This window comes from Choloepus didactylus, chromosome 5 (assembly GCF_015220235.1).
Source record: "Choloepus didactylus isolate mChoDid1 chromosome 5, mChoDid1.pri, whole genome shotgun sequence".
Taxonomy (NCBI): Eukaryota; Metazoa; Chordata; class Mammalia; order Pilosa; family Megalonychidae; genus Choloepus; species Choloepus didactylus.
Window position 1 is genome coordinate 69,452,922 of NC_051311.1, and position 12,913 is coordinate 69,465,834.

Consider the following 12,913-nt stretch of genomic DNA (forward strand, 5'->3'; position numbering starts at 1 on the left):
GTTATGTTGCCATGTTGATGACATCACTCTGTTTTCACTTTTAATATTTTTTTTTTCTCTCTGCGCCTCAGCCTGACTTATTTCGAGTGTCTTGTCTTCATGTTCACTGATTCTATTTTTTGCCAGCTCCAATATGTTCTTGAAATGCTCCTGGGCATTTTTTATTTCAGTTAATGTGGTCTTTAACCCCAGTATTTCTATATGGCTCCTTTTTAAAATTTCTGTCTCTTTACTAAGTTTCTCATATTGCCCATTCTTTGTTTCCCCAATAACCTTTAGTTCTTTCTCTGTATTTTCCTTCATCTCCTTGAGCATTTTTAAGAACATTTTTTTAAAGACTTTGTTCAGTATGTCCACATTCTCCTCTTCTTCATTGGAGTTTTCTGTATACTTATCCTCTTCCTTTGGGTGGGCCATCTTTTCATGTATCTTTGTCTTGTACTCTTTTGTTGCACACTGTATATTTTAATATTTACAAATATTAACTCTGGGATTTACTTGCTGGGTTGTCTGTTTCTTGGTTTTGTAACCAGCTGGTGATAAGACAGAAATTTTCTTGAGCTTCAGCCCTCCTATCCTAAAGGTCTGCCCAGGGCAAATGCAATGCACAGGGTTTTCCCTGTCTTTCTGGGCCTCTGTCTTGTCCTGGGCTTTTGCTTATTAGTTATTTAGGGATTTGATTATCCTGTTTCCCTACTTCTCCTGAGTATTTGATGCTGGTAGGCTTTTGTCCCAGACAGTCCATCTCTATAGATTTTTACACTCCTTTTGTTGTCTCATGCTGTTTTTGTCTGGAGGGCAAATTCTAAGAGAGGGTCACCCTGGAGAGGACTTTCCCAAGTCACCCTTTCCCAGCCAAAATAGGGTCAGAGACCAACAAAGGGGGTGTAGACTGTCTCCAATCAGGAAGGGCTTCAAAAGCTTTTCTGACAGCTTCCCAAAGCTGGGCTTTCCTGGCTTGCCCAGCAAATGTAGCCCTTCAGCCAACTGTCCCCCACAGTCCTGAGGAAGCACTGTGTCTTTAACTCTCCCCTGCCTCCACCCTTGTCAGAGCAGGGTTGAAACAACAGCTGCCCCTCTCAGAGCTGGGACCCAGCAAACTGAATTCACTAATCAAAAACTGTAATCAGTGATTGGCTGTTCCCCATACTTGGGGAAGAGTATTTTCATGTCCTTTTTCATCACCAGCAGCTAGCTATGGACTGGACCCCAGGGTGGCCTTCTGTGACAGTGGGGGATGGGATACAGTAGCCACCATACAGAGACAGCAATTTATAGTTCTTTACCATAATTGTTCAGTCCCTTCCTCCTGCTATTCCCTGTATGTTGTACAGTGTTCTTCTGGCCTCGGAGGTTCCAAAATACAGACAGTTCCTGCTTGTTTAATAGCTGTTTTGGTTGAAGGACTGAGTCCTAGAGCTTCCTACTCCACCATCTTCCCCAGAAGTTTTTTTCCATATAAACCATGTACTAGCTTCCATCTTGACAGAAATTTGGTATGCCATATGTTGAGATACCATGATAAAGCAGAGGAGATTGACATGGATGGGACAAGAAATTATGTCAAATGATGTGCAATTTAAGAAGTGGACATGTTTATATCTGGAGAAGAAAAAAAATAAGTGAGAAGTGACAGGTACCTTCAGATATTGAAAGGGGTACCATGTGGCTAATCAATAGACTTGACTGTGTTCTATCTCCCAGGCTAGAACTAAGACCAGGGTAGGCAAATTAAACCTACCCATGCTGCGGAGAGGAGGATACTGCTTTAAATGGGGATTGAGTAATGTAATTTCTAAGATTCCTTCCAACCATAGGTTTCTGTCAATATAAATGCCTTGGTTTTCCAGGCTGCTGTGACAAATACCCCACAGTGAGTTGGCTTAAACAAAAAAAAAGCATTTATTGTCTAATGGTTTGGGAGGCTAGAAGTCCAAAATCAAGGCATCAGCAAACCTGTTTTCTCTCCAATGTCTGTAGCATTCTGGCACTGGCTTGCCACAATCCTTGGGGTTCCTTGGCTTGCATCTCCACCTCCCATCACATGGCAAACTCTCTTTCTTTGTATCCACTCTTTCAGTTTCTGCTGACTTCCCACTTCTTCCTGTGTGGCCTTCTGTTACCAACATTTTTTTTGCTTATAAATGACTCCAGTAATACCAATTAAGGCCCACCTGATTCATTCAGTTGAGGCCAAAACTTAACTAAAAATAATATCTTCAAAAGGTCCTATTTACACTTGAATTCACACCCAGAGGATCATGCATTAGGAGTAATAACATATCTTTCTTTGGGGTACATAATTCATTTTATCACAGTAAATAAAATTGAAACATGAGATATAAAACAGTTTTTGCCCCCAATTTAGTGTCTATAAGAATTAAGTGGAACACTTGTTAAAATGCAGATATCTGAACCTAGAAATTTTGATTGATTTTAGCATAGTGTCTACTATTCCATATTTTTTGATGGAGATTAATGTGCAGATCACATTTGAGAATATGCTGTTACTCTTTAGAAAAATGAGCTTAATATATTGTTCTTTGACATTTTACGATTTGATCTTAGGATGTAATTTATGCAACCCATTCTTTATTGATAGTATCTATCTCTTTAAAATATTACAAATATTATTACATAGTACATAATACATAGTACACTTGAGTTTGTGCATATAATTGGGATTTTGTAAAGAAAAAGAAAATGGTATTTAAGTGTTGGCAAATGAAGGAACCAGTTGAAAACAATTCTACGTAAAACAGTCAATTTGGGTGCTCTGGGAGGCAGATACCAAGATGGAGCTAGAAGTGAAACATAAAGGGGAGAGGGAGCAGGAGTAGACAAGGAAAGTCTTCAGACTGAGATTAGGTATAACACCTGTGAAATTTGAGAGAGGGAAAGAAAGAGGATTGGGTATGGAGAACCTCAAACTGATCCAACTCTGAGAAATTATTAGCCACTCCAAAGGACAACTCTGATCACCGAAGAGTTCATTGGTGGTCATACATGGCCAGGTCTGTATTTCCCCATGGTTCTCAATCATTGACTGGGAGCTTCCCAAGTAGAATATGGCCTCTGCTCCACCACTGAAGCAGAACCGAAGAGCTGCAGCTATGGCTGTTGGCTAAAGCCACTCCTCACAGTGGGTTCTCTCTTGAAAGGAGATTTGACCAATGTGTTTTCATGGCTGCTACAAAACCCAAGCCATATTTTTTTCTTTCCAAGGCCTTGATCCTTTCAGTGGCAATTGACTGGGGAAGTAAGCATGCTTATTAAGTGCATAATTTGAGCTATCTGTGCTGGTTTCCTTTGGCTTTTGTTTGTTTAACTCTACTTTTATTGCTTTAAGTCTCTCAACTTCCATTTCATCCTATTTTTTTTCATAAATCATATGTACTATATGAATGATTCTATTCACGTGTAATTTTCTTTAAAACTGTACAAAAAATATCTTTGTCAGGATGTGATGATACAAAAATGCTCTGTAAAGATGTGGAATTCTAAAAACTCAAGAATCTTTCATGTTATTGGTCTAGTATGGTGGCAAGAAGAACTTACACGAATTAACCAATCTTTCACTGGAGCTGAAAGGAAAGCTGCTTTGTGTGAACTTCTAGAAAAAGAGACCCAGATAATTGCTTCCATTGGGAGACATAGATACATTGCTGATGTCACGAATCAGGAAGCATCAATACAAGCATTTTTGGATAAGGTTAGTGAAGTACCTATTATTTAAATATGAATGTATCCTGAACTTAAAAATGTAGAATAATGAACTAAAGAAGAGACCAGCATTGTAAGACTTTGCATGAACTTTATTTAGCATTTCAGTGACATATTTCTTTAAATTCTACCTTTTCATCTCCTTTCTTCTGATATAGCTTTATATTTAACTGCAGTCTAGAGTAAAGATTGACACATAAAATAAAATCAACATGTTCTTAACTAAAGGGATTTGGCCATGAAAGAATAGATGGAGACATACTCCTTGTGACTCTGTTCATTTAGATTTAGGTTGGCTACAGAAATTGGGTGATAAGCATAACCCAAGAAAATGCAGATTAATGAAGTCAGAAAATGTTGGGGTCAAGGGTTTCCTGATAGTAAACAATCTGGGGGAAGTAGCTATAGAGCTGTGTTTTTGCCTTTGCTCATCAGTTCATTAACCGACTGGAATTTTCTGACTAAAATGGTTATAGTGTTGTTGAAAACCATGAAAACATACAATTAAGGGAAAAACCAAAATTATTACCCTTTTGTGGTAAAACTGCCTGTTTGATGTCGAATAGTCTGTTTCCATGGTGACCAATATCCTTTTATAAACCAGATCTTTCCAAACAATTAAAAGCCAATCCCAGCCAAAAGAAAAGTGAGGCAGTTCTCCAAGATATTAGTCTGTAATGATTATAGTTCTGTGATTCTTATTATTTGAGATAATTCATTCTTTAAAAAAACATATTTTTTGATATTATAAATGCCCTCCTCTCTTACTTACACTCTCCTATTTGATCTCAATTTGTCCTGTTGCTGTAACTACCACCTGCATCCTAGAACTTGCTGCATTTCCAGTCCAGAACTTTGTTAGGAGCTTACAAATCATATTCCAGTTGCCTACAGACATTGCTCTTTGGATACCCCAAGAGGACATCTCAAGTTGCATCATCTCCCCTGTCCTTACCCCTGCCCCCATCTCCCAAACCCCCAAACACATCCTGTTCTGTGGCATTCACATAACCCATCTCTGCATGTTTCATCATTTACTCAGTAGCACCAGACAGAAGCCTGCATATTATTCTTGATGTCCCTATCCAGTAACTAGCCTGTTTGTTCTATTACATTAATATCTCCTTAATTTTTCTTCCATTTTGAACCCATTACCACTGCCTGTAAGGAAATGACTCTGCCATGGTCCTTGAAGATGATCTTGTATATATCCAAATAGGCCATGGAGGCAAAGGCTTATTAAATTGCAACTAATTTGAGTCTTGGCAGAATGTCTTGTGATCCTCCTGGAACATGAGACCATGGGAGGCCCCTGAGGAGCTGCTATAGGGTAGCTCCTCCTTGCTTCCGCTAACTCCCTTAGGAGGACATCATGGGACAGGCCTTGTCTTGTCTTGTGTGAACTTGACACTGATTTAATTGACTCTACATTTCCTTCTCATCTGGATGACTTTATGTCTCCAAATTGGCCTCTTGCCTCCCGGTCTCACTTCTCAGTTCTCTCCTCCTTCAGTTGTATCACTATTAGAGTGACCTCACAGAATGCAACTCTGACCCTGCCCCTGCATACTATCCTCAGGAAACAAGGCTTTTCACAATCTATTCTTTGCACATCTCACCTGCCTCATTGTTGTCTCACTTTCATTTCTCCTCGCACCCTACAGCCACCTTGCTCCAGCCATGCTGAATTACTTATTACCAGAAAGAACACATGCTCTCAATGCTTTTGCACCTAGTGCTGACTCTAGAACAACTTTTCCTTATTTCCTCAATAGCCAGCTACCCACTGTTCAAAACAAGTTCAGGTTCCTCTTCTAGGAAGGGTTAGATTCTGAGCTTCTTAAGGCAAGAGCTATCTTTTATCTCTATATCCTTAGTTCCTAGCCTGGTGCTTATCACAGAGTGTTAATAAATGATTGTGAAGGAAAGAAGGGAAGATAAGATAAGGCACAGAAATAATAGTTGTGCCATTCTCTATTCCAGGTGTCACCAAGAAATTGTGTCATGTTGACATTGCCATTATAAATTCTTGAATATCTTTCATTCTAGGAAAGATGAGTCTATTTTTATGGAAGCTATGATATTCATACTTCTGCAGAGTCATATCTGAACTGAATTTATTCCTTTAGCTATTTGATTTATCTTGAGCTACAGCTACATCACTGGGAACTGTGTTCCTTGTGTGTCTGATGGTTAACCTCCCCAGAAAAGGAAGCTTGGACCCAGGACAACAAGAGAGTTTGAAAGAGCTCTAGGCCTCTGAGGTGCCAATGGACAGTGAAGATGGGTGGCATCCATCTTTCCTTGTTTGAAGCTGTGCCATTCACAGATTTCCCACTTTTGTTACCATTGCTGCTTTGGGTTCCTCCCTTCCTCACCTGCAATGCCTAGCAATATCTCTAAACATTTTTTGAAATCATAGAGAGTCAAAAAATGGATCAAGGCACAACACATAAAAGTGAATCAGGAAGCCATTGGATGACCATTACCCTTTCTCATGAAGAATAGTACTCTAAGAAAGTCTTCATCTAAATTTCACCAAAGAAAGAAGAGATGGGGGGAATTTTGTTCTCAAGAGTTCCTGTGAGGAAGAAAGATTTGGTTTTGGTTTTACTTTTTTGAAATACTTTGGCAGGATGTTGGGGTAGAGTATGAGACCCTATAGGATCCTGAGTGTGGGAAGAATTGCTCTGAACCAATAAAAGGAGAAAGAGAGAAAGTAGAGTGAGGAGACAGTGGGGAAGGCATTGAGGGGCATGGTGTATAACTTCTTCAGTTATATTACTAAATAAATGAAATATTAAGTGAAAAAGGATTTCTTTCTTTCTTTTTCTTTTTATTTTTTGAGAGGAAGAGAGAGCCACAGAAATGGGCTGGCCTTCATGTCCAGGCTGATCCAGAGTAGCGTGTGAAGCTACAAGACCAGGAGGCTGAGGGAAGGATGGGAAAGTCCTCCACAAGAACTTGTAGAAATCAAGGGGGAGGCTTCTTGTGGTCTCAGGTTTTGGAATTGGAGTTCTAAGTCCAGGGTCACACCAGTTAATCTCATATCCCTATGCTGAGATTCAGAGGAAGTGGACATTTTTGCTGGTACAAGAGATTTTACCTCAGTTTTGACCAAAGTCTTGTACTAGAGCAGGAAAAACAGCCATAGAATGGTACAATCACACATGAAGTCAAGCCACAGTCCATTTATATGGTCTAATTAATCCATTCTTTAAAATACTAACTAACGTCTTTTGGCCTGCTTCTAACAAGTTACAGTAAATTATAAAACTCATAGTAACTCTAATACAAAAATCATTTTAATTACCTTTTTGTATATGATGCCATACTATACTAAACATTGTAGAATACAATTAGGATAGATTTTATAGTTTTGTTTTTGTTGTAATTATTTATGCAATGTCTTTATGCCTCGCATTGTCTCTAATAATTAGGAGGAATCAGTAAAATGTGTTGATTTCATAAAACTTGATTAAAGTAACTTATTACCCTAAAGTTTGTTTTTTTAATTGTAAATGAAAAAGGATCTTATAATTCATCCCTGAAACAGGACAAAACCAGATTTTTTTTAGATGTTAAAACTAACAATTGGAGCCATAATACAGAGATTAAGATCCACATTCAACACCATAGCATATAGATATGTAAATGGAAATATTTACATTCCTACAATTTGGAAATAACTTTGGAGAAAAAATTTGATGTTTTGTTTTAATTTTAACTTGTTTAGTCCAAATATTATGTGATTTATTGAGCCAATACTTTATTTTATAATCATTTTATTCTGAACATAGACTTTCTTGGAGTAATGAATGATTAGTTCAATCAAGGCATTGAAATAATCATTTATTATAAATTCTGTGCTAAGCTCTAATTCTTAATTAACAGCTTAATCTAAAAGTTTTCTTGAAGCATTAGTTACATAATTCGTAATTTTAACACATCAAGCATTGACTTCCATAGGCTATCAAATGTTAAAACTCATAAGTTGACAGAGTTGAAAATATTCAGGTAAAGAACTTTGAATGAAAAATCATCAGCCAATTTCTAATATGTCTTTGGTTCTCTATACCCACACTGTGTAGAGGGACCACTTGCATCTTGTAAGAGGAATTCCCTAGAGTCAAGGCTATTTATTTCTTTGATTCTCTTTGATTCTTACACCACTTATCACAATCATAAGCTTAAAAATCTGCAATACATGTTAGCTGTGTCATTTAAATGTTTTTTTCTCCATACTCAGGTGGCCAGAAGCTAATGGGATAGAAAGCAACCAACCCTTGCTTCTTTCTGAGCATCGCATTAAATAGGGATGCCCTCTGTGGATGAGCAAAACTCCTTTGCTATGTAAGAGAAAAGTGGATCACTACCTAGCAGCTTTGGGGGTGGGGGTAGGTTAAGGCTGTTCTTAATTTGTGCCCTTAGGAACTTGAGAATTAATTTAGGAGGAAGAAAAGAGCTACTCTCACTGCGCAGTCTTTTCTTCTCTTTTACAGAACCCTGCTGCTCTCAAGGTTTTTGTTCTCTCCACCTTACCTTCCCTGAAATGTGTCTTCCTGCTGTTCTGTTTACTCCAGAGTCTCTGTTGTCTCATTTGTTGGCAGCTAAATGGAATTTATTACACCCCTATTTTCTGAAGCAATTTAAGAACATGATTGTTGTACATCTCTTATTGCAGCTGGGACACTCAAGAAAAAAAGGAAATAGGAAAGAAATAAGCAAAATTGAGATTTTCCTGCATTAGAGTGAAAAAAACACTTTAAGTCCTGAAATCAAAGAAGCCTGGACTTGAAGACTAACTTATCAGTGTAGGCAGCAATGCATCCAAGTGTAAAAACAGCTTTGCTGAACAGATTTTTATATCTTCTCAGTGCCAGCATCTAGGGACCAGAACTTCAAATCTATGATCCTTTGATTGCATCACTCAGTTCTCTTTAGTCTAACTCCTAGTTATTCCTTAGGTTTCATCTTGGATATTATTTTCTTTTCACCACTCTAAGCCTAGTTAAATGGCCCTCCTAAGTGCTTCATAGCAACCCATAATTACCTAATTACTTGCAATCATCCAGCATAATCCTTTATTTTATTTACTTATATCTTTATCTTTACATTCCATTAGATTTCAAACCTCTTGAAATCAGGGCAGTATTTTATCTACCCAGTGCCTAGTACACTGTAGACTACATAGTAAAAACTCAATTAGTAGTTGTTGAATGAATGAATGAGTACTATAGACACTTTGAGATATACAGAAGAAATACATGAGAATTTTTTGCTAATAATATTTTGGGAGAAATAAAATTAAACATAAAACAATTATAGAACAATTTGGATCCAAATTTCATTGCACTGAGTGACTAAAATAAAAATACTACACTCTTGTGTTTCTGTTTACAATTTCAATAGAATATCAAATATGAATAATACCATATGCAATAGAATATCATATATGAATGATACCATCCTCAAACCATACTAGTTAGAGGAATTTTGTGGAAGAGGTAGGGTTTGAGTTTGAAATTGAAGGATGGGAAGGAATTTGATGTGGAATATATTTGGAAAAATTCAAGATATTGCTGTATTAGGCCATGTTAGAAAGGGGCTAAAAACTTGGGGGGAAAGTAGAGTTAAATCAGTTCATCAGCTGAGAAAAATACAATCAAGTAGATGAACTAGGCATTTCATAGAGAAGTTATTATACTTGGATTATTACAAATGGAATAAGTATCAGCCTGTAGAGCAAAAGGTTTTGTCCATATTTCTAGAAGAAAGGAAATTATATTAATGGAGTCACCCTGAGGAAAATTGCATGCAAAGATGGAGATATTAGTTAGACTTTCAAATATTGCAAGTGAAAGTTGCCTAAGATTTCTTATTCCTTAAAACTTTCTAATAGAGCTTTGAAATAAGCATTAAACTTCAGCAACACTCTGAGGCCAATCTAAAACAAGGCTGTATCAAATAGTATCTTTTTTATTTCTAAGGGATGATAATTAAATGATAAAATATTTTATCACTGAGCAATTTCCCTTGTATGATCCTTAAACAATTTTACTTAATCTGTCAACCTACTAATTAACAATGAATTATTTAATATTGGTTTATGCTCTAATATTATAAATTAATTATAGGGCTGCAGCTTCACACTTACTGGAACTGATGGAAAAGTTTTGGTAATGGATGGTGGTAATGGTAGCATAGCATTGCAAATGTAATTAACAACTCAAAATTATATATTTGAATGTGGTTAAAAGGGGAAATTTTAGATTATATATGTTACTAGAATAAAATTTAAAAAAAACAACATAAGACTGTACAACACTAACAGCGAACCCTATTGTAGATGATGGGATATATTTAACAGTACAATTATAAAAATGTTCTTTTATGAATTGTAACAAATGTACCACATTAATGCAAAGTGTTAATATTAGGGTGGTACATGGGAAATCTGTATTTTATTCATGATTTTTCTGTAAACCTACAACTTCTCTCAAACAAACAAACAAATAAACAAATGAAAAACTAGAACTGAGAATCTAGTTTCTGGTGAAGGTTCCTAGCTCTGAATGGCATTCATTTTGGCTTTGACTGGAAAATAATGCCATTACTTTTAAAAGTATATCGAATATAGCTGTGTTTAAGAGATAACTTTGTGGTTCTCACTGTGATTTAGCTAATATGAAATGTAAAAAGTTAAAGGTAAATTGATGCTATACATTTAAAGTTTCTCATACTACTGTCTCTCTAAATACGGTCTTATATTATGCTTCTATTAGGCTATTCTACATTCCTGGTGATTGTTCCAGTACACAGAGTTTCTATTTAAACTTTAAAGTCTATTAAGTATAACATTTAAATGGCTGCAACTTTGACATAAATTGAGCTATAGTGCCAAAGCAGTTACCAGTTGGTCTGTAAAAACATCTAACATCTGAACAATTAATAATTGTGTTTACATAGCCTTATTTCTGGTAGATTATAATCAGAAAAAGAAATGGAGTAGCTTTATACCCAATAATAGAAGAGCAAACAGACAGTTTCACTGTGAAATTTCTAGGTTAATGCATCTTCTCTTAAAGTCTCGGTAGGATGGAACAGAGGCTGTTCAAATACAGATTTGCCATCATTAAGGACTGTGCTGGTGTCCACCAAGTCTGCAGAGCACTCATACCACTTTGGTCTCTGGTCTCCGAGTTCTTAGTCTGGGAATCCCCAGATGAGTTTCAGGGCAAGTGACCCTCGGTGTAGAAAGTGAGTTAGGTTGGGAGCCACTACACCTGATTTGAAAAGAGAAGGTGAGAATCTTAACCTTCATCAGGGAGGCAGGGACCACGGCATTACTAAGATAATTAAATATAGCTGTTTCACTATGCACACATGCTTTATGAAGAACTGTAAACTTGTTATAGATTTATTTTTATAGGAAGCCAAATCACAACCCAAAGAGTCCATTTTTGCTATATTTTTAGGTCTAACATATTGAGGATTGTCTCAATTGCTCCATGAAAGTTGTCTTCAGTTAGCAAGGCATGATCAAGGCGCATTTATACACACTTTGTTTATAATTTAACCATACAGATAATTTTAAAAACATTCTAATTAGCATGCTTCATTCCATGGGAGTAATGAGTTATTCCATATGCCCATCAAGCCATTCAACATACCAGCTGAATTAGTAGAAGCTCTTGAATTGATGTTTGTACTCTTACAAGTTTAACATCTCTGTCTCATGTGTTTTTCTCAAGTGTTTTACTTTTGCATGATCTACATTTCTTCAGTTAATTTTCTTAACTTTTAGTGATACTTTGATTCATAAGGGTACATATTTTTACTCATTAACATGATTTTTAGGTAAACTTTTACTAGAAGAAACAAAACGGATTTTTTTATCCTTTAATTAATTGATAATGATGAACATAATATTATTTTTAAGTGTTCAGCTCCAAAGACATGGAGTACATTTGATGGCAAAATAACTGAGATGGATACACAGTTTACCATCAGAGCCAGAGAGCTGCAAAACATCTATCAGTGCATTATGCTGAAAAATATCTCTCAAGATGAGAGGCTGGATGTACTCTTAACACTTAAACACACTGTGAAGGTATGTTAAATTTCTCTAATTTGGAGACATTGTACACTATTGATAAAAAATTAGTAACTGGATATTAATATAAGTAATTATTAGTTATTAATAAATGTTTATATTTTCAATTTTTATTTTGTCAAAAACAGCTATATTGTTTTTGTATAATTTGGAAGGGGTATGATAAATGCACTGATATTTTAAAATTCCCAAACTATTTTATGATACATAATCAATGTGGATGTTGAATAATAAATACTGCAAATATAAATATATCCTTATCTTTGTAGTGGATGCAAATATATGCAGAAATATAGCATGAAATTAATACTTAACTCAGTGTCAGTCAATAAAACAGCATTTATAGTCTACATATTTTGCCATTTTACAATGGAAAAATTATTTTTAGTAATTTTAAAGCAGCATCAGTGGAAGTATTTTTATATATTTTTTCCTCATCAGTGATTGATTTTCTGAATTTTTAATCCAACTTTTAATGAAAATGAAATTAGTGGATGTTGCAGATCAAGTTTCCTGAGAAACACTCAGAGATGGGGATTTGGATGCAGGAAGTTTATTGGAGAGTGCTCTTGGGAATAACTCCTGTGAGGGAGTGGAGAAAGTAGGATTGGGCAGATAGAGAAATTAAACTGTGGTATTGTCTCAACAATGACTTCAGCCAATCTCACAGGTAACTTAGAAGGCCCTATAGAGTTGTACTAAATTGAGGCAAGAGCGCCAGGCATTTCACCCTCGTGGTGACCATTTATTGGATGTGGGCTGCCCCCAGGATGGAGGTATGACTTTGGATGAGGCCTCTCTCATCATCCAATTGCAGTTCTCAGAGAGGGACTTACTTGAGAGTTGTCAGCCAACAGTTTTCCAGGAGTAGGGGAGTGACTGCTTTCAGGTCTGGAGAGGGCAATCTGGGCAGCACATCACAGCATCTGCTACACATATTGCTGCTTGGGTCCACTTATTTCATGTAATAAGTTTTGGGAGCAGCTCCTTCAGGATTTGGATATGCCTTTTTTGTTTTGAGGAAAATGATAAGAGCAAGGTTACTGAGAAAAACTGCAGCCCCTTTTTGTCACT

At 36.4% G+C, this 12,913-nt stretch overlaps 1 protein-coding gene across 2 annotated transcripts in view; it reads left to right on the forward strand.

Moving 5' to 3' along the window:
* Positions 1 to 12,913, forward strand: part of IQUB (IQ motif and ubiquitin domain containing) — a 94,086-nt gene that overhangs the window by 57,998 nt on the left and 23,175 nt on the right. For both annotated transcript variants that reach the window (XM_037836265.1, XM_037836264.1), the window contains 2 exons: positions 3,537 to 3,712; positions 11,666 to 11,836. In XM_037836265.1, coding sequence (XP_037692193.1) covers positions 3,537 to 3,712; positions 11,666 to 11,836 — 347 coding nt within the window. The remainder of the gene's footprint in view (positions 1 to 3,536; positions 3,713 to 11,665; positions 11,837 to 12,913) is intronic.